Raw genomic sequence first — 20,863 nt, forward strand, 5'->3', positions numbered from 1 at the left:
CCTATTTAAGATTAACTGTTCCTATATTTTCTAATCGCCCCATTTATTGAACGCATGTTAAAGTAATGAGGGCTATTTCAAAGTTGACTTAAGTAATTTGATGTGTCTCCTGTTTTTATTTCAAGACTTTATAGGCTTAAAAAAACAGCCATGAAACAAAAACACACCTGGCAGCAATTAAAAAGGAAGAAATACAGAACGATTCAGGAAATAATATCTGTAGTAATTAAAAACAGTGGTTAAAAGCTTCCTGTTCATTTTGCTGGTTTGCCCCAAGCACACCCCCTCATATTTCTTTTCTTCTTTAATTTAACCCCTCCTTCTCTCTCCCTCTCACTTCTGTAAATACGGAGTTGAATCAAAATTTGGATGAAGACCCATTTTCGGTTACAGCTGGTGGTGTCAGAAGGTGTGGGAGGTTCATACCTACCTGACCTGACCTTCCTTTAAGCCAGTGGTTCTCAACCTTTTTCTTTCCACTCACATACCTCTTTAAGTATTCCCTATGCCATAGGTGCTCTGTGATTAGTAAGGGATTGCTTAAGGTGGTATGTGGGTGGGAAGAAAAAGGTTGAAAACCACTGTTTGAATCGTACCCAAATGACTCGTTATGTGCACGGTTTCATAATTTCAGAGGAAAAAATGGGCCAATGACAATTTTTCTCAAGCAAAATATTTCAGTAACAATTGGGTCTAGAGCAGTGGTTCTCGACCTTCCCTTCCCACCCCCATATCACCTTAAGCCATCCCTTACTAATCACAGAGCCCCGATGGGATAGGGATTACTTAAAGTGGTATGTGAGTGGAAAGAAAAAGGTGAGAACCACTGCTTTAAGCCCAAATGATATGGTATGTGATCAAAGTGCAAGGATTTGACAATTCTAGGCCACCTCACCCATTTTATATCTTCGGTGCTTTCAACTTTGGGGAGCATCAAAGTTGAAGGGAGGTCTTTGGAGGATAAGATGACTTCCATGTCAAGCTCAGCAAGGCCACTTGAGACAGAGTTGATGCGAACGCAAAGTTCCGTGTGGCCCATATGAGGATGTCTGAGCATCTTTGCAATTGTCTGTCTCGCCTCTTCCTTTAACAAAGACAGAAATAACTTGGAAACATCATAAAATATGAATTCAACAACGTCCAATACCAATGTTCAAAAATAATTAGGATTTCTTTTATTATAACTTGAACATACATAAATGGTAAAAATATCCATGATAACAAATCAATCACATGTAAGGTTGCATATAATAATCAGTATTTTAAAGGTAGTGACATCTTGTCCAAAGGTTCAAAGAGCTTGTGTTGGATGTTTAGTAATGGATTGGAAAATGATCACTCTTCTGTCTAATTCACGACCCTGGTGACATTATTTTCGTTAAGTGCTGAGTTGAGGCAAAATAAATAATGCTGTTGATTTGTAGGAAAGGAACCAAGCATTCCGTCAGGGATGGAAAGGAATGATCATGGATTTAAAACAGACGAATGCAAAAACTGTGCCAAGCATGGGCTGGGGGGAGGGGAGGAATGGCAATAAGATTGGGAAATGTGGTCTGAGTTAAATGGCGTGAGGAAACAGTAGCTTACAGTTGTCAGATTAGATCAGAAATGGCCACATAAAGCAGCTTAAGACAGCTCTGCAGAGCCACTGATTTATAGGGGTGTAGTCTGGCGATAATTAGGGTAAGCGCAGACATGGAATGATGTGATGGCTCTCCACAGTTCAAGTGAAAGGAGTAATGAACCCCAAGGTTAATGAAACCTGAATCAAATAGCCTTGAGCCTGGTATCATCACACTTTCATGAAGGACTAACACATGCCAGTCAGTGGGAGGGTGAAGCTGTAACCGTCTGGTGGTCATTACTACAATGCACAAAATGTTGCCAACACACACACAAAAATAAATAGAAGAAAACCCCAGAAGCTACTTGATAACAGAAAGGGAAGGAAAGAGCAGTGTGGCCAAAGAGACAGCTGTGCTTTGCTGTCATCTGTGTTGCAGATAAAATGGAATACTCCTGTCTACTCACCCAACCAATCAAATCACACATTCAGAAGTGATATAAATCATGATGATGTTGAAGTTACAATGGATACATTTAAGCCCTGCCTTCTCCAGGACCTCCAAATCTTTGCCATTTAAATGTTTAGATTCAACCATCTTTTTGGTAAACTTATCCCAGCATTGCTCAGAAACAAACCCAGTTAGCACAGCACAATGGGAAGCCATTTGGCCCAATGCGGATGTGTTGGGTCTTTGAAAGGCTTCCAAACAATCACACTCCTGCTCTTGCTCCACACCCTTGAGGTTTTCCCTTTTCTGGTCATTCTCCAATTCTCTTTCAGAAACTGACAATAAATCTACTTCCACCTTTGGATCATATCCAGTAGCTACGCAAAGGAAAATCTTCTCCTTCTCACCCCCCCCCCCACCCCCCCACCCACCCCCCACCTTTGATTGTCAAAGGTAAGTACTTTACACATGTACCTCAAATGCTCTATGTTTGAAAGTGAGAAAATAATTCTCACCTGGACAGCCTGGAAGTTCCGCGTAAGTGAAAATCAAAGTTCTGAGTGGATGAAGTAAAAAATTATAGAAGGCCATTCAGCCCATTGTGTTCATTCCAGTTTGGAAAGAGTCTGATCTCATGAGTCAGAAAAAGAAGAGCTTCCCCAGTTCATTTTGAAATATGACATATAGATGTTTCTCCCCAACATCCCCTCAGCACAGACAACACACTACCTCCCTACTCTCAGGGATTAAAAAAAGGTCTCCTCAACTCTCTGATCTTTCCCTCGAATTGTCTCCTGATTATCAGTCTAACTGCTCAGTGAAATAGATCCCATGAGCCAACTCATTATCTCATGGAGTATTTTTTCAATCTGCCTCAGTACCTCTTCAACTTTTAAATCAATGGGCAATAAACAGATTGAAGAAAATCAACTCTTTGCCTCTGCATGACCCTGGTACTTTCCCTAGGAATTACAAAAAGCCTTTTGTCACATCACAATCCCATTAATATTTCCCCATTAAGTAGGTTACCTTGAAACCTGTTCTCGTGGAAAAGTGGTAGACATTGGAGTTGAATGTGACAAAGGCACAGTCAGCATCACCAATAATGCAAATGCCTCAGGTATATTTAGAGGGTGGACCTAGTTTAAGAGAACTGCCACTCAGACATGAGAAACAACAGATACTGAAAAAAATGTTTTCCTTTCAGTCAACGTTCTGGACATGGATGTCATCTTTCCTGTTGTGTCCTGTTCCTTTAGCAGGAGAGAACCATCTAAGCTTGTCAACCAGAAGGATACAAACAATGTGCATATCCTTGGGAGTTCTCAACATTAACTAAGGAACCCAAGAGAGATTCTGCTGACAGTATTTCCTCAGCTGATGAAATGGTACAAGTCCTTGTGAGGCATCACTTGGAAAAACAGTGGATGAATCAAAGGCAGAGGGACGCAAAGGCGGAGCAAAGCTAACCTTTGAAGGGCGCAGCTGCCAAACAGAGTTTGCAGAAGAAGACATGAACACTAACACGAGGTAAAAATCTCAATGACTTTGTCCTCCATAACCAAATTCAACCTCTCACACAGTCCTTCCATCCTTTTTTAAAAGTTGGGACACTCTTTATCATACTATATAAGACACAATCTAAAACAGGTATCTGCCCAATCTGGGCATGCCCGAGGTACAGAAAGTCATCATTACCAAGGTCTAGAACTCATGACCAGCATATTCCTTACTCCACCAATACCATCAAGCCAGGGAGCCAACCATAATTTGGTAAAGAATGCAGAAGAGCATGTCAAGAGTAGCCATGGTGCATGTACAGTGAGGTCATGAATAGCAATGGTGTATGTATGGTGAAGTCATAAGTAGGAATGGTACATGTAGAGTGAGGTCATGAATAGCAATGGTGTATGTACAACCCAATAAAATTGCAGCATGGGACTATATACCAGCACAGATGGTGGAAGACTGATCTCAGAAGCAACACTCCAGATTAGACTCTAGAGTTCTTCCACTTTGTCTTGCCACGTGGTGGAGAATTACACAATCAATGGATGAGGAGGTTCCACGGATATGGTTGAATGCAGCTGGAGGTTCTGGCTCCTTCCGAAGACTCCACTATCACAGAAACCAAAACTAGGCTAATGTGGCTTTGCTCCTCACGCTATTATGAAGCATGTCAGTACTGGAGCCAGCAAAGGGTATGGGGTGGACAATGATATGACGGTTGTGTTGACGTTGTATCCAAAGCTAGCTGTGACTCTAGTACAAATGTAATACTGGTATTTATCCAAAAAAGGAAAATTCTCAGCTCTGTCACAAAGAACATTAAAAAAGTAAACAACCTAAGATGTCAAGAAAAGAGTTGCTTACAGTGGTATCATGTGTTCATTTGCCTTGGTTTAAATATGGAGCAAAATAGTAAACAACAGAAGTAACAATTGATAAGGCCTCCTAAAGCTGTAATGAATGGAGATGAAGTAAAAAATCTCCATTGGCCAGAACGAATACAAACACTATGGATTGTGATTACAGTTCAAGTACTTTGTAAGTCCTCAAAATATGATGCAGTCCACATTTACAGGCATCAAGAATCTGCTCATTAGCAGGAAATTATTCTCATGCAACAAAAGTTCCAGGGAACAGTAATTTCTCTCTCCACTCCCTTCCCTCTCCTATCTGAGAGCTACCTTCAGCCCATTATCAGCTTCTTTCCCTTCTACCCTCCCACCTACATCCACTTATAACCTATTTCATACTTGTTAGCCTGTGCTCCCCACCACCTCCCCCCCACCCACAACTTCCTCCCTCCTCTCCACTCCTGCCCCCGCTCCACCTTCTCATTCAGTTGCTTGCCTGCTTTTACTTATACCTGACGAAGTGTCCAGGCCTGAAACATTGGTTACTGTTTATTTCCTAGCATATTCATTTATTGCCCTCAACCCCAGCATCTGCAGACTTTCTTATTTAACACAGTCATATCTAACAAGGAGAAGTCCAACTATCTTGCTGTGACATTCAGAAACATTCCAGTCATTGAATCTTTGGTGGCATGGGGTGTGAGTAATGGGGTTACCACAAGCTAGACAACCCTGGTCCAGCCATATAAATAATGTAGTTCAAACAACAGGCCATAGACTGGGCATTCTCACTCTCCAAAGCATATCCATCATCATTAAACAAATGTAATGCTCCCCACTTTCCACGATGAGTAGAGCTCCAAAACACTCCACCATCCAGGACAAGGCAGCCTGCTTTACTAGTACTGAAATAGCCATTTAAGACGCTAATTTCCTCCATCATCGATATGCCATGGCTACAATGTGTTCTCGTCAGGCTATCCTGTGACAGCATCTTCCGTCCCACAATCGCACAATGGGATCACCATCATTTTTAGGAGTTCTGAGTTGGATATGCCCCTTCAGTGCTGATGGGTCTAAAATCTGGGATTGCTGGCCTAAAAACACCATGGGAGCACCTTCATTACACAATAGAGTAATTTGAAGCAATGGACGCTCATCATCTCAAGCATTAGCAGGGACAAGCATTAAATGTGGCTTTGAGGGAGGTTCCTCAAAATCACAAAAAAAACCACATCAATAAATAGATTTGTAGATCCCGTCAGTTCCAAAGCTTCCAATGAGTCCTGACAGTAATGTAGTTGAACAACAGCTGAAACGGTTCCAAGTAGGAAGAGTGTAGCTAATCTCAAATGGTTATTGTTATTAGAAGTGATCCTGATAGTCAGCCCACATGGATATTTTCATCATTACTGGTTGCTGGCTCCCAAAGCAGCTGATGTTATTCCCACAGTGAAACAATCAGTTGCCACATTCTGAGTAATCTATTGGTTGTAGTAGGAAAGGAACACCAATCTATCTATCTCAAGCAAAGAAACTAAAAAAAAGCTTCACAGATTTCTCAGCATCTGAGCATAAAACCATACATCTCTGAGGACAATCTCAGATATAAAAACCTAGCATCTTTCATCACTTATTTGCCTTGCACACTGCTCCTGTTTTCCCACTCATTTCACCTGCATTTGGGGGCCTTTTGCCTAAATGCAGTAATGGGGGGGGGAGTGGTGGAAATTTTGAAATTTTTGCACGTCTTTCTCTGAAAGGGTCTGGGAAAGTTGTAAAGGGCCAGATGGCCTTCTGAGCTGTATCAAGCGACTAAGTCATGTCACCTGACTCTTGAGCTCGCCAAATTCCCAATAACCAATGGCGTAGCTCAGGCATGCAATGGCCTGTAGATAGCACTGCCGCATCTTTCATTCTTACCTTTGATTTCAGCTTGCAACTTTACAAACGTACGCCACACCATCCAACAGCAAAGGAGGACCAATGGCTAAACAATATGCTATTGTGCCATGGTGTGAAAAGCCAGAGTTGTTATGATTTCCGCTATCCTGTAATAATGAACACTTGGAGCAGAATAAAGCTTGTGTTGACTTTGAAGGAAGGCTGCAACGCTCCTCGCACAAGGTGGTACAAACACTAAAGGTTAAAACTCAGGCGCAGATAAATCAGAGCAAAAAACCAAAATATAAATCAGTGCCAGCCAATCAGCCTCACATGCTTCTTGTCCCCAAATTATCAGCACCGCAAAGGAAACAACATCAGCCCACTTTCACACTCCAGTGGAAATGATGGTTACTCACGGTGGGGTGGCACAATCGCACCATCTGGAGAATAAATCGTGTGTGAAGTGCAGTACAGTTTGGGACCAAGCTCTGTGGCAGCGACTCAGCAGTTAGTTCATTAGTTCCAAACTTCCAGGGATTAGTCCAGCATCTATTCTGCTGTCAGAAAGGATAAGACAGACAGAATGCAGAAACTTCAACGAGGACGGAGTAAATATGGAAAAGCAAGGGGGAGCCTGAGCCTTGGTTTGAAAGTGCAAAGTGTATACTCCCTCAATTCACACTAATATTGTTAATACCATTTTTACTAAATAAGATGATGAAGATTTTAGTTTGATCAATGAATATTAAATAAGTCACGTGGTTCAACAATATTTCAGTTCTTTAAACAGGAGAGCATTTGTAGGACAGCAGAATGCAGTTTGATCCCATAATTTAGTAGTGCATTTACATGAAGTGGTCCTGAATGCTGTGACTTGTGCTGTTTGGCACTTGCGTCTGCCATCCCACTTACTTACTCTGATATGGAAAGAGGCCATTTAGCCCACGGGGTCTATGTGGATTTCCAACAGAGCAATTCCATCAGTTCCATTGCCCTTCTCCATATTTCTCCTGTACCCCTGCAACTTAAGTTTCTCCCACACCCCATTATTTCTTCTTTGATTCCATGCAATCTTTGGCTTGGCTTCGCAGACGAAGATTTATGGAGGGGGTAAAAAGTCCACGTCAGCTGCAGGCTCGTTTGTGGCTGACAAGTCCGATGCGGGACAGGCAGACACGATTGCAGCGGTTGCAAAGGAAAATTGGTTGGTTGGGGTTGGGTGTTGGGTTTTTCCTCCTTTGCCTTTTGTCAGTGAGGTGGGCTCTGCGGTCTTCTTCAAAGGAGGTTGCTGCCCGCCAAACTGTGAGGCGCCAAGATGCACGGTTTGAGGCGTTATCAGCCCACTGGCGGTGGTCAATGTGGCAGGCACCAAGAGATTTCTTTAGGCAGTCCTTGTACCTTTTCTTTGGTGCACCTCTGTCACGGTGGCCAGTGGAGAGCTCGCCATATAATACGATCTTGGGAAGGCGATGGTCCTCCATTCTGGAGACGTGACCCATCCAGCGCAGCTGGATCTTCAGCAGCGTGGACTCGATGCTGTCGACCTCTGCCATCTCGAGTACTTCGACGTTAGGGGTGTAAGCGCTCCAATGGATGTTGAGGATGGAGCGGAGACAACGCTGGTGGAAGCGTTCTAGGAGCCGTAGGTGGTGCCGGTAGAGGACCCATGATTCGGAGCCGAACAGGAGTGTGGGTATGACAACGGCTCTGTATACGCTTATCTTTGTGAGGTTTTTCAGTTGGTTGTTTTTCCAGTGATCTATGAAAGGCATTTAATCTACGATCACATCTCTGAGATCTCAGAGGAAACCAGGGCACCCAGAAGAAACCCACCATACTGACCCAAGCAAAACATACAGACGTCAGGCATTCTCAAGCACTGTGAGGCACTAGCTAGTTCTCTAGTGGAAAAAGATCAATTTAAGTAAGACCACTTCTTTCAGATAACGCCAAACCTGGATGCATGTGTGCTCATGAGAAGGATAATAGCAGACTTCAAGGAAATATGCACAGGAAAGTGGAATGGGCAGATCTTCGGTAGATTTGTGTTAAGAGATACAGCATAGTAACAGGTGCTTCTGGCCCATGAGCCTGTGCCCGCCGCCCCCCCCCCCCCCCCCCCCCAAATATACCAATTAACCTAAAATCTCTGTACATTTTTGAAGAGTGGGAGGAAACTGGAGCACCCAGAGGAAACCCATGCAGACACAGAGAGAACATACAAACTCCTGGATTTGAACCCAGGACACTGGTGCTGTAATAGCGTTGTGCTAAGTGCAACACTAACTGCACTACTAGGGTTAAGTTAATGCCAAAAAATGTGGGACAGGAAAATGAGAAGAGGCATGATTTAAAAAAAAAAGGGCACAATTCTGGTAAAGAGAGGAACATGGGGGTACATTTGCATCATTCATTGAACATGGTTAAACTTTGGGAAAAGATTTTTGGAATGGTTAATTCCTCTTCATTATGTGCCCGACATGCATTGATTCAGATTAAAGTGGTACATCGGGTTCATATGTCAAAAGATAAATTGGCCTGTATCATTCCAAATGTTAATTCTATGTGATAGATGCAATTCGTGGTCTGTTTTGGAGAAGTATTGGACAGATATTTTCAAGATTTTGTCAATTATACTGGGTATTAGATTGCAACCTAATCCATTGACTGCTATTTTTGGAATTATAGTTCAAGTTCCCACTTCTGCAGATCAGGTTGTAGCATTTACTACACAGTTGGCCAGAAGAGCCATTTTATTTAAATGGAAAGATCCTAATTCACCTACTTTGATGCAATGGCCCAATAGTCCTTTCCCAACCATCCCATTGACCAGTGGAGTGATGCTGTCACAATATTTTAAAAGCAAATTGCCCAATAAAGGTTTAAATTTTATGGGGATATTTTAAAACAAACCACAGTCGGCTCCTTTAATAGGCCGATGGCATTCGGACTGGGCAGATGGACCCCATGGGAGATACTTTGCTGTTAATCAGCTGTTGCAATTGACCACAGGTGTATGCAGTTATTTTAAGGTATGTTAGACAGGTTTATAATATTTTTATCTTTTTAATATAACATTACTATTCATCCAGCTTCCCAAACGTAAGTTTCAGTAGAAAATATTTAGTGGTAGGACTGCAAGCGTTTTATGCTGTTTCCATAACCATGAGGCACACTCTAAACCACAGGATATTAAGGTTTGGGTTTTATACTTGACATACAAGTTGACTCCTGGCTTTAGGGTGGCATTTTTCAAATACCATCTCATACACCAACATATATGGTAACTTACAAACTTTGTACATTTTGGAGGGTGGGAAGAGACCGAAGCATCCAAGGAAAACCCACACAGGTCATGGGAAGAACATACAGAAAGCCGGGAATTTTAACCAAGGTCACTGGTGCTGTAATAGCCTTGTGCTAATGGACATTTACCCCCTCCATAAATCTTCGTCCGCGAAGCCAAGCCAAAGAAAAGAAAAAGAAATGGCTACTCTAACTGTGCCACCAATGTAGGGAAAGAGGTGCTGGTTATGTATTTAATGGGAAAGAGTGACAAGAGACAGAAGAAGGTGGAGAGTGGGAGAGGCTGGATTGCTTCTACATAGAGTTGGTAGGACTCAACAGAGCAAGTGACCCCCTCTGTGATTCTGTGAGCCCATTCAGTGTGATATAGCTCAGCAGGCAGCATCATTAAAACACATCATCTGTCTACACATGATGCTTGAGGGATCAATCCCAGTTTGATGATCGAGCAATGAAGTACCTGCATGATGCTGAGGGAGTGCGACAGTAGTGGAGGCACCATAGTATACAGATGGAAAGGTGTGGCCCTCATAGTGCTTACTACCAAGTCCCACTACATCAGGTCAAACATGGAGAAGGAAATCTCCTGATGATCACCACCTGCAAATTGGAGGAACACCACATAATATTCTGTCTGGTCACTCTCCAACCAGATGGCATTAATGTTCTTTTAAATTTTTTTATTTTTCACACTATGAACCATACTGACCAAAATATATACAGACATTTTTCTCTTGAATATATAGTGTCATTTTCTCCCCTTTTTCCCCCCTCCCTTCCCTCCCTTCCTCACCCCCCTTCCCATTTATTCAATGTTCAATCTATATGATACATTAAACCCATTAAACAATGTCGTCACTTAATAAAAATAAACAAGAAATTTGTGTCTTTAACTTTTACATACTGGGTCAGTTTATTTGTTGTCTTCTCCTTCTGTCATTTTAGGTGGTGGAGATCCGTGGTAGGATTTCTCTATTGTGTTTCATGTATGGTTCCCATATTTGTTTGAATATTGAAATGTTATTTCTTAAATTATATGTTATTTTTTCTAATGGAATACATTTATTTATTTCTATGTACCATTGTTGTATTCTCAAGTTGTCTTCTAATTTCCAGGTTGACATAATACATTTTTTTGCTACAGCTAGGGCTATCATAATAAATCTTTTTTGTGCTCCATCCAAATCGAGTCCAAGTTCTTTATTTCTTATATTACTTAGAAGGAAGATCTCTGGGTTTTTTGGTTTGTTGCTTTTTGCGATTTTATTTAATATCTGGTTTAGATCTTCCCAAAATTTTTTCACTTTCTCACATGCCCAAATTGCATGTACTGTTGTTCCCGTCTCCTTCTTACAGCGAAAACATCTGTCTGATACTGTTGGGTCCCATTTATTTAACTTTTGGGGTGTGATGTATAGCCTGTGTAACCAATTATATTGTATCATGCGTAACCTCGTGTTTATTGTATTTCTCATAGTTCCGGAGCATAGCTTTTCCCATGTTTCATCCTTTATCTTTATGTTTAGATCTTGTTCCCATTTTTGTTTAGGTTTACAGTTTGTTTCCTTGTTCTCCTTTTCTTGCAGTTTGATGTTCATGTTTGTTATAAATTTTTAAATTATCATTGTGTCTGTAATCACATATTCAAAATTGCTTCCTTCTGGTAACCTCAGACTGTTTCCCAATTTGTCCTTCAAGTAGGTTTTCAGTTGGTGGTATGCAAACATTGAGTTATATTATATTTGTCCTTCATTTGTTCAAAAGATAATAATTTATTTCCCGAAAAACAATTTTCTATTCTTTTGATCCCTTTTCTCTCCCATTCTCTAAAGGAAAGGTTATCTATTGTGAAAGGGATTAGTTGATTTTGTGTCAATATTAATTTTGGTAGTTGATAATTTATTTTATTCCTTTCTACATGAATCTTGTTCCAAATGTTGAGCAGATGGTGCAATACTGGTGAATTCCTATGTTGCACCAATTTTTCATCCCACTTATATAGTATATGTTCAGGTAACTTCTCCCCTATTTTATCTAGCTCTAATCTGGTCCAATCTGGTTTTTCCCTTGTTTGATAAAAATCTGATAGGTATCTTAATTGTGCTGCTTTATAATAATTCTTAAAGTTTGGTAGTTGTAAGCCTCCTTGTTTGTACCATTCTGTTAATTTATCTAGAGCTATCCTCGGTTTCCCCCCTTTCCATAAGAATTTCCTTATTATTTTCTTTAGCTCCTTGAAGAATTTCTCTGTTAGGTGAATTGGTAATGATTGAAATAGGTATTGTATCCTTGGGAAGATATTCATTTTAATACAGTTTATCCTTCCTATCAGTTTAGTGGTAAGTCTTTCTAGTGCTCTAAGTCGTCTTGTAATTTTTTTCATTAATGGCTGATAATTTAGTTTATATAGATGACCGAGATTATTATTTAGTTGTATACCTAGGTATCGAATTGCTTGTGTTTGCCATCTAAATGGTGATTCTTTCTTAAACTTTGTGAAATCTGCATTATTCATTGGCATTGCTTCACTTTTTATTGCGTTGATCTTGTACCCTGATACTTCTCCATATTCCTTCAATTTCTTATGTAATTCTTTTATTCATATTTCTGGTTCTGTTAAGTATATTATAAAGTCATCTGCAAATAGACTGATTTTATATTCCTTCTCTTTTATTTTTATCCCTCTTATTTTATTTTCTGTTCTTATCGGTTCTGCTAGTGGTTCTATAGCATTAATGTTGACTTCTCCAGTTTTTGATAAACCCATCACCCAAGTCTCTCTCATTCCCTACCCCTCTATCTCCTTTTCTCCAGCTCCCCACCCCTTCCCTTTCTTCTCCTATTAGAGAGCTTCGCTCAGCTCGGTCTCCCTGTCACTCTCAGCTTTTTAAAAAATACTACCCTCCCAACTGTTACCTGTGGTCCCCGAACTTCCCCATCCTCCCTCCTCTCTTCTCCTCCTCCCCCTCCTCCCTCCCCTCTACCTTTTTACTCAGACTACTGCATATCTTTGCCTATACATGACGAAGGGCCCAGACCCAAAACGTTGGTTACCCTTTCCTTCCTATGGATGATGCATGATCCAGCACGTGATCCCAGTATCTGCAGACTTCCTCAGGAGTTTATGGAGGTTTGGTATGACACCAGAAACCCTGGTAAATTTCTACAGATGTGTTGTGGAAATTATGCTGACCAGCTGCATCACAGTCTGGTATGGAGACACTAATACCCCTCAGCATAGAGCCCTCCAAGAAGTAGTGGACACAGCCCAGAGTCCCTCCCCACTCTCGAGAACATCTACAGGGAATGCAGCCTTCAGAGAGCCACAGAATTCATCAAAGACCCTCACCACCCAGCACTGCTCTATTCTCACTGTTGCTATCAGGATAGAGGTATAGATGCCACAAGACTCACACCACCAGGTTCAGGAACAGCTGCTATTCCTCCAGCATTAGACTCCTCAACAACAAACTCAATCAGGGACTCGTTTAAGGACTCTTAGTTTTGCACTTTATTGAGTTTTTTATTTTCTCTGTATTGCACAGTTTATTTACATTTGTTATCTGTTTACAGTTATTACATGTATACACTGTGTACAATCTTTCTTCACTACCAATAAGTGGTAATTCTGCTTCTCCCACAGAAAAAGGAATCTCAGGTATTTGTGTTGTCATGAATGTACTCTGACAATAAATCTGAAATCTGAATCTGATGATCTCCACCTTCTCTGCTCTATCAGACTGTGTTCCTTCATGCCAAGCAGCATTGATGAGAGCATGGGCACAGAATGCTCTTGAGGTGGGACATGGGTGTACCTCCAGAATCTAGAAGAACACAGTTGTCACTATAAGTGGCAATTGGTTCCTATCAAGCTGGGGGAATTAACCCTGTTTGAGGAAGGAGTGTAGAAGGACATGACAGAAGCAGAGTACAATGGAAACTGAAGTCCAAATTGACAAATAGGACCATGTGCCTGAATAAATGAGTGAAATGGCTTCACCCATCTGCTTGTTGTCAGGTTAACAACTGCACAGTTCACCACAAACAAATTCAGGACATGTGATGAAGATCATTTCTGGTGTTCTGTGTGGTATTAGCATAAGGCTGAATGATTTAGATGCAGAATAGATTTATCACTCAGAAATTGGTACACTCGATGAACAGTGGAGTATACGCCAATTTGTGGGCCAGTGGGACCAGCAGAATGTGAAAAGTAGCTTCGCGGTTTCATGTGCCCCTCATTCTGCTGCTAATAGGGATGATCAAAATCATGAGAGGAAGAGATTGGGTGAAGACAGAGAGTTTTTTTGTCCAGAGGAGGGGAATCAATAACCAGAGGACACAGATTTTAGGTTAAGGGCCGGCAGGGAGGAGAGATTTAACAGAAACCTGAGGAGTAACACAAATGGTGGGTGCATGGAATGAGCTTCCAGAGGAGGTCATTGAGGCAGGTACTATTGCAACATTTGAGAAAAAAAATTGGACAGATACATGGATAGGAAGGGTTTTGAGAGATAAGGGGCCAAAGGTGGGCAGGTAGGATTAGTGTGGGTGGGACATTCTGGCCAGCATGTGCAAGTTTAGCCAAAGGGCCTGCTTCCAAGCTGTATAACTCTATGACTCCATGGAGCTAGGCATCTCACCCTTGTTCAGAGAGGTAATAAGGCTCTGCTGGGTGCACACTTGATATATTGAATATTGAGGACCCAATCTGGCAGAGATACTAGACAGGGTAAAATGCATGCTGGTCAGCAAAGGAGATACACAATAAACAGGGATGTGATCATGAGACCATGGCTCAGAAGTCCTGCCACATCCAGTCATCATCGGTGGCGGACAATTCATCAGCCTATGGGACAAAGAGGCTTGAGGAATTGCCATTACCTGAACAGCAGCAAAGTCCAACACATGACTGCCAAAAGCAAAACTGAAGCATTTCAGATTCCTTTTCAGATTTATTATCAGGTTATTCATCTGATACCTGACATCACGTACCCTGAGATTCCTTTTTCCTGTGGGCTTGGAAGAATTACCGCAAATTGAGAGTGCATAAAATAAACTGCACAGTGTAAATATGCAAACAAGTAAAATAACTGTAAAAAGATAATGAATGTAAACAATCTGTGCAATACAGAGAGAGCAAAGAAAATCTATACAGTGCACAAGAAAGAGTTCTTAAATGATTCTCTGATGATGGTGGAAGGGTAGCAGCTGTTCCTGAACCTGGTGGAGCGAGTCTTGTGGCGCCTATTCCTCTTTCCTGATGGCAGCAGTGAGAACAGAGCGTGTGCTGGGTGGTGTGGGTCATTGATAATTGCTGCTGACTACAGTGGGGAGGGCTTTGCCTGCAATGTCTTGGGCTGTGTCTACTACCTTTTGGAGGGATTTACTCTCAGATATTGTTGTTCCCATACCAGCACAATTTCCATCAAACATCTGTAGAAATTGGCCAGGGTTTCTGGTGTCATACCAAACCTCTTCAATCTCCTGATGAAGTAAAGACACTGACATGCTTTCTTCATGATGCCATTGGTGTGTTGGGTCCAGGAGAGATGGAAAGATCCTCTGATATATTGACTCCTAAGAACCTAAATTTGCTCACAATCTCCACCTCTGATCCTCCAATGATCGATGGATTGTCGACCTCTAGTTTTCCCTTCCTGAAGTCAACAATCAGTTTTGGTGTCATTAAGTGCAAGGTTGTTGTTGGTGCACCATTCAGCAAGTTTTCAATCTCCATCCTGTATGCTGACCCATCCCCTTCCTTTATACAACCCACTACTGTGGTATCATCCGCAAATCTGTAGATGGTGTTATTGTCGTACCGAGACAAACAGTTGTAGGTGTAAAGTGAGTAGAGCAGGGGGCTAAGAACACAACCCTGAGATGCACCAGTACTGATAGAGATTGTAGTGAAGAAATCCATGATCCAATTACGCAGTGGGGTGTTAATTCCCAGGTCTTGGATTTTGCTGATCAGTTTTGAGTGGTTGATGGTGTTAAATACTGAACTGTTAAAAGCATCCTGATGTTATTTATGCATCTTTGCTGTTCAGGTGTTCAAGGACTTTGTGTAGAGCCAGGGAGGTAGCATCCACCATAGATCTGTTGCCATGATAAGCAAACTGGAACGGATCCCTGTCACTGCTCTGAGAGGAGCTGATGTACTTCATCACCAGCCTTTCAAAATGTTTCATCACTGTTGATACAAGTACTACTAGTCAATAGTAGTTAAGGCAGGTTACTGCACTCTTCTTGAGCACTGGTATTCATGGCTGTTTGAAACAGGTGGGTACCACACTCTGCTGGAGTGAGATATTGAAGATATCCGGGAATACCATGGTAAGTTCAGCACAGATCTTTAATACTCAGCCAGGTACTCCATCCGGGCCGGATGCTTTCCTAGATTCACTCTCCTGAAGGCAGCACACGTCATGCTCAGATACGGACAGGGTGGGATTATCAAGGGACGTGGGGGTGTGGGGGTGTTGTGGCTGTGGTTTCAGGGCTAATGTTCTATATGCTCTCTCTATTTCCATTTCTTCCTGTAATTCTGGTCTTCCTAGGACCCTGGGGATCCAATCTTTTATAAATTCTCTCATATTCTTGCCTTCTTCATCTTCCTTAAGGCCCACTATCTTTATATTATTTCTTCTATTATAGTTTTCCATTATATCTATCTTCTGAGCTAACAGCTCATGTGCCTCTAACTTTTTTATTAGATTCTTCTAATTTCTCTTTTAAGTCCTCTACTTCCATTTCTACGATTATTTCTCGTTCTTCCACATTATCCACTCTTTTTCCTATCTCTGATATGACCATTTCTATTTTATTCATTTTTTCTTCTGCACTCTTAATTCTTCTTTTTATCTCATTAAATTCTTGTAATTGCCATTCTTTCACTGATTCCATATATTCTTTAAAAAAAGATATATCCATTGTCCTGCCTTTCTCTTCTTCTTTCATTTCTCTATGTTCTTCTTCCTCTTCTTCCTCTGGGTTGGCCATCTGTTGTTTCCTTGTTTTCTTTTTGCTCTCTTCTTTCTTGTTGTCGTTATTTTCTATGTTCTGCTCCTGTTGCTGTGTTGCAGCTGTCACTCTCAGCTATGGAGATCGACTCCGCAGCTGTTCCCCCCTCCCGTCAGTGTGTTTTTTTTCATGCGCGGTTGCGCACTTTTACTCGGCTCCGCGAGCCATTTTTGTAGTCCCGAGCTCGGGACTTCCACTGACCTTAGGGAGCGGGCTTCTCTCTCCGCGGCGGGCCTCCTCGGACAGGTAAGGCCTTCACTTTCTTCTTCTGATGTTCTTTCATCTTCTCTTCTTCCCGTTGTTTTTGACTTTTCTCTCTTCGCTGCCATTTTCTTCTCACCTTTACTTTTACTTTGTTTTAATTTTTATTCTTGTATCTTTGTGTTTTGTGCGTTTTTTTTCAACTTTTCCGGAGAGGGCTGGAATTCCCTGACCGGCCACTACTCCATCACGTGACTCCTCGGAGATAGCCTTCTGGAAGTCATACCTGCTCCTGCTGTACTGATCTGCATCTTGAGACTTAAATGTCTGTGTTCTGGCTCTCAGCAGGTTCTGCCAGAAGTGGTGAGTGGACGATAAACTCTCTTCTGAGGTCACAACTATGACACAAACTATTTGTCGGGTAATTCCAGTTCATGTGCTATCAAGAAATTTCGGAATGATTCACCTTCTGACCATCCAAAACACTCTCAGTTTCCACGTGCAGAAAAACAAAACTCTTACAGAACCATCCCCATTTCCTTAAAAGATTAATGAAGTCCAGCATGTCTCCCTTGACTCTCAACAACTTCTACAGGCGCACCATCAAAAGCAGCGTGACACAGGAGCTGCTCAGCTCAAGATCAGAAAAAAAGCTGCAGAAGGTGGTGAATGCAGCTCATAACATCACACAAACCCTTCCCCTCCAATATACAGAAGGACCCATCCCACCCCAGACACACTCTCTTTGCCCTCCAACAAGTACATTGTGACTCCTGTCAGAAACATTTGAATAGTTCTATTCCTCTTGCTCTCCCTTTCTCCCCCTCTTTTCCTCCCTTTCTCTTCTCTCCTCCTTCTCTCTTTCTAACAACTTCCCTCTAGTTATTTTGACACCCTTCTACACTAATTTATTGAAGCCAAATAACTTTTCTGCACGTTTGGGCTGTGGAGTAAGTAAGAGCATCTTGCAGAGATTCACATGGAGGCACAAAGACAGCGCCAAAGTTAGAAGCAAATGTGGAATTCTGGACCAACTGTAGCATCATGTCATCTGAAACATGGTTCCTTCATTGAGCACCTTCACCCGAAGGAGGTGGCTCACCTCCACCTTCACAAGAATGGTTATAGATGGGAAATAAACACGGCCTTGTAAGTGTACCCACATCTTTATAAAGTTAATTTTAAAAAAAATTAGAGATACAGTACAGTAACAGGCCCATCCAGCCCGTGAGCCCATGCCACCCAAATTCTTCAATTCACCAACAAATGCTTTAGGAGACTGGGTGGAAACTGGAGGATACTTCAGCAGGTCATGGGGAGAACGTACAAACTCCTATAGACAGTGCCAAATTCAAACCCAGGTCTGCAGGCAGTGTAATAGCATTGCACTAACTGTTATGTTAACGGTGCCACCTTTCATAAATAAAATTAGATGCTCACCCCTCTGCATCCCATGTCTCATGTCCACATTTTAATGAAGAGCAGAAGAACAGCAACAGAAAATGCTGCAAAGGTTCAGGTCAGCGAGCAATAGTAGAGAGATTTTTTTTTTAATTGAGGTTTTCTATCTTGAAATGTTGGCCCTGGTTCATTTTCCACAGCTGCTGCCTGAACCTGCTGAGGACTTTCAGCATTTCCACTTTTTAAAACTGTTCCACACAGGAACAGACCCATAATGTCTGTGCCATATTTGATGTTGAAGATAAACTAAATCTCTTCTGCTTACACACAGTACACAACTCTTCCACCCCCTCCCCCCTCCTCCCCAAGCATACTCATGCGTGGATCTAAAGGCCTCTTAAATACTACTCTTGCATCTGCTTCCACCACTATTTCAGCTCACTGGTTGATCCCAATTGCTCTGGTCTTTAACACACAGCTGTGTGGGAGCTTGCTGTGTCAAAACTGCTGCCCCTCCTCCATTGCTATACCTGTGGCCACATGCCTTGGCTATCCAGAGGGGATGAAGAACTATCAGTTTTTTTTTTCCATTATGTGAAATTCACTCTTGGTAGAGTAATTGAAAGAAAAATATCACTGGAATTCTCTAATAAACAGCTGGAAAGCATGATGGAAGGGCCACAGGATCTTTCTGCATGGTTAAACTCAGAAGGGCTGCACAAATTTTCTCACCAGATGGGCTGAAATCTGCATTAACAATAACAATTTATATGTTGCCTTTAACATAACATAATGTCCCCCAAGATGCTGCACAAGAGTGTTACTGAGTAAAATCTAACACAGTGACCCAGAAGGAGGTATGGCATTAGACCAAAGGTTTGGACAAATTAGGTGCTTTAATTTTAAAGGGGAAAGAGAGTAGGAGGTTTAGAGAAGGAAAATGGCACCCGATGTCACCTTGTTTATTATACAGAAGTGCTATATAAATTCAAGTTGATGCAAAACAGATCTGACATTTTTTTGATCAACATCACACAATGAGATAACAGGCTGGACTAGATCTGCTGCTCACTTTTACCACCCACTGTACCCGTCCACACATTAACAGTATGCATAGCAGCAGTGCAGCCGGTTGGGGGTAAAAATATAGAGGATAAATCAGTGGGCATACCACACAGAGACAGGTTAGGGAGCATGTGAGAGCTGGCAGGATCAATCGCATTTACTTTCAAGTCAGGAGCCTCACAGGTAAGTCAGATGAGTTCAAAACAATGGTTCAGCATTTGAAATTATGATGAAATTGGCATGGAAATGTAGTCATGGGATGGGTAAAATTGGCAGGATAAAGAAGTTTCAAATGCAATGGAGAGGGATGTTGCTGGGACTTGAGGAGCTGAATTATAGGGAAAGATTAAACAGGTTAGGACTTTATTCCCCAGGGTTTTGGAGAATGAGGGCAGATTTGATACAAAATTATGAGGGGCACAGACATAAATGGAAGAGGCTTTTTTCACTCAGGTTGGGCGAGACAAGAACTAGAGAACATGAATTAAGGGTGAAAGGTGAAATGTTTAAAGGGAACATTAGGAAAAACTTCACTTAGAGAGTGGTGAGAGTGTGGAATGAGTTGCCAGCTGAAGTGGAGAATGCAGGCTTCATTTTAACGTTTAAGAAAAATGTGGATTGGGAGGAGTGTGGTCTGGATACAGGATATTGGGACTGGACAGAATAATAGTTTGGCACAAACTAGATGGGCCAAAAGGCCTGTTCCTGTGCTGCAGTGTTCTATGGTTCTACGGAAGCAAAAAAGGAGGGTAGTTTCACTATTGGTTCAGGAGAAAGTAATAACAGTAATAAAAGAGGGATCATCCAATGGGGAATATGGGGCAAATGTAGGGATAAGAGTCGGATTATCACTTTGCTGTAGTTATTTTAAATGCCTCCCAATTGTCAGAGGGAATTAGATGAATAGATATGCAAACAAATTACAGACTACAGGAGCAATAGGGTGAAAATAGTGGGGGATTTTAACTTCTCTGATAGTGACTGGGACTGTCTTTTGAAACGGGCTACATGGGGCAGAAGTTATTTAGTGAATACAGGTACAAGAAAACCATTTGAGACAATATGTAGAGAATCAAGCTGGAGATGGGGCAATACACAATCTTATCTTAGGAAATAAAATTGGTCAGATAGTGGAAGTGTCAGTGGGAACAGTGACCATAATTCTCAATGTTATAATGTCATTGTAGAAAGGGATAAAGTTGGTTCTCAAGTTAAGAGTCTGGGTTAGGAACTGATTTAAACAGTGGCAGAGAAAGTAGGTGGGGAGAAGATGCTTGTGGTTCATTCGACACCTGACAAATGGGAGTTCTTTAAAAAAGAGTAACGAAGAGTCCAGAACCAATATTTTCTGTGAAGGGTGATAGGCAAAGATGGCAAGATTAGGGAAACTTGGGTGGAAAGGGAAATTGAACATTGATCAGGAAAAAAGAGGAAAAGATATGACAGATAGAGGCTATTGGGATTAAGAATATCTCTTGATTATATAATAGGTGTAGCAGGGAACTTCAGAAATAACTTAAAGGGCAAGAAGTAAACAGGAAATATCCTTGGCATTAAGGAGAATCTAGTCACATTCTATATGTTTATCAGGAGCCAAAG

The 20,863-nt window shown here is 41.6% G+C and overlaps 1 protein-coding gene across 6 annotated transcripts in view; it reads right to left on the reverse strand.

Moving 5' to 3' along the window:
* clybl (citrate lyase beta like) overlaps nt 1-20,863 on the reverse strand; it is a 198,671-nt gene that overhangs the window by 16,095 nt on the left and 161,713 nt on the right. For 4 of the 6 annotated variants that reach the window (XM_069890507.1, XM_069890506.1, XM_069890509.1 and 1 more), the window contains one exon: nt 896-1,084. The exons of 1 other annotated variant lie outside the window; for it this stretch is intronic. In XM_069890507.1, coding sequence (XP_069746608.1) covers nt 896-1,084 — 189 coding nt within the window. Of the gene's footprint in view, nt 1-895; nt 1,085-6,678; nt 6,778-20,863 lie in introns of those variants that run through there. One more of the 6 variants, XM_069890511.1, reaches the window with a different exon arrangement.

The sequence above is a fragment of the Narcine bancroftii genome, chromosome 7 (assembly GCF_036971445.1).
Source record: "Narcine bancroftii isolate sNarBan1 chromosome 7, sNarBan1.hap1, whole genome shotgun sequence".
NCBI classification, from domain to species: Eukaryota; Metazoa; Chordata; class Chondrichthyes; order Torpediniformes; family Narcinidae; genus Narcine; species Narcine bancroftii.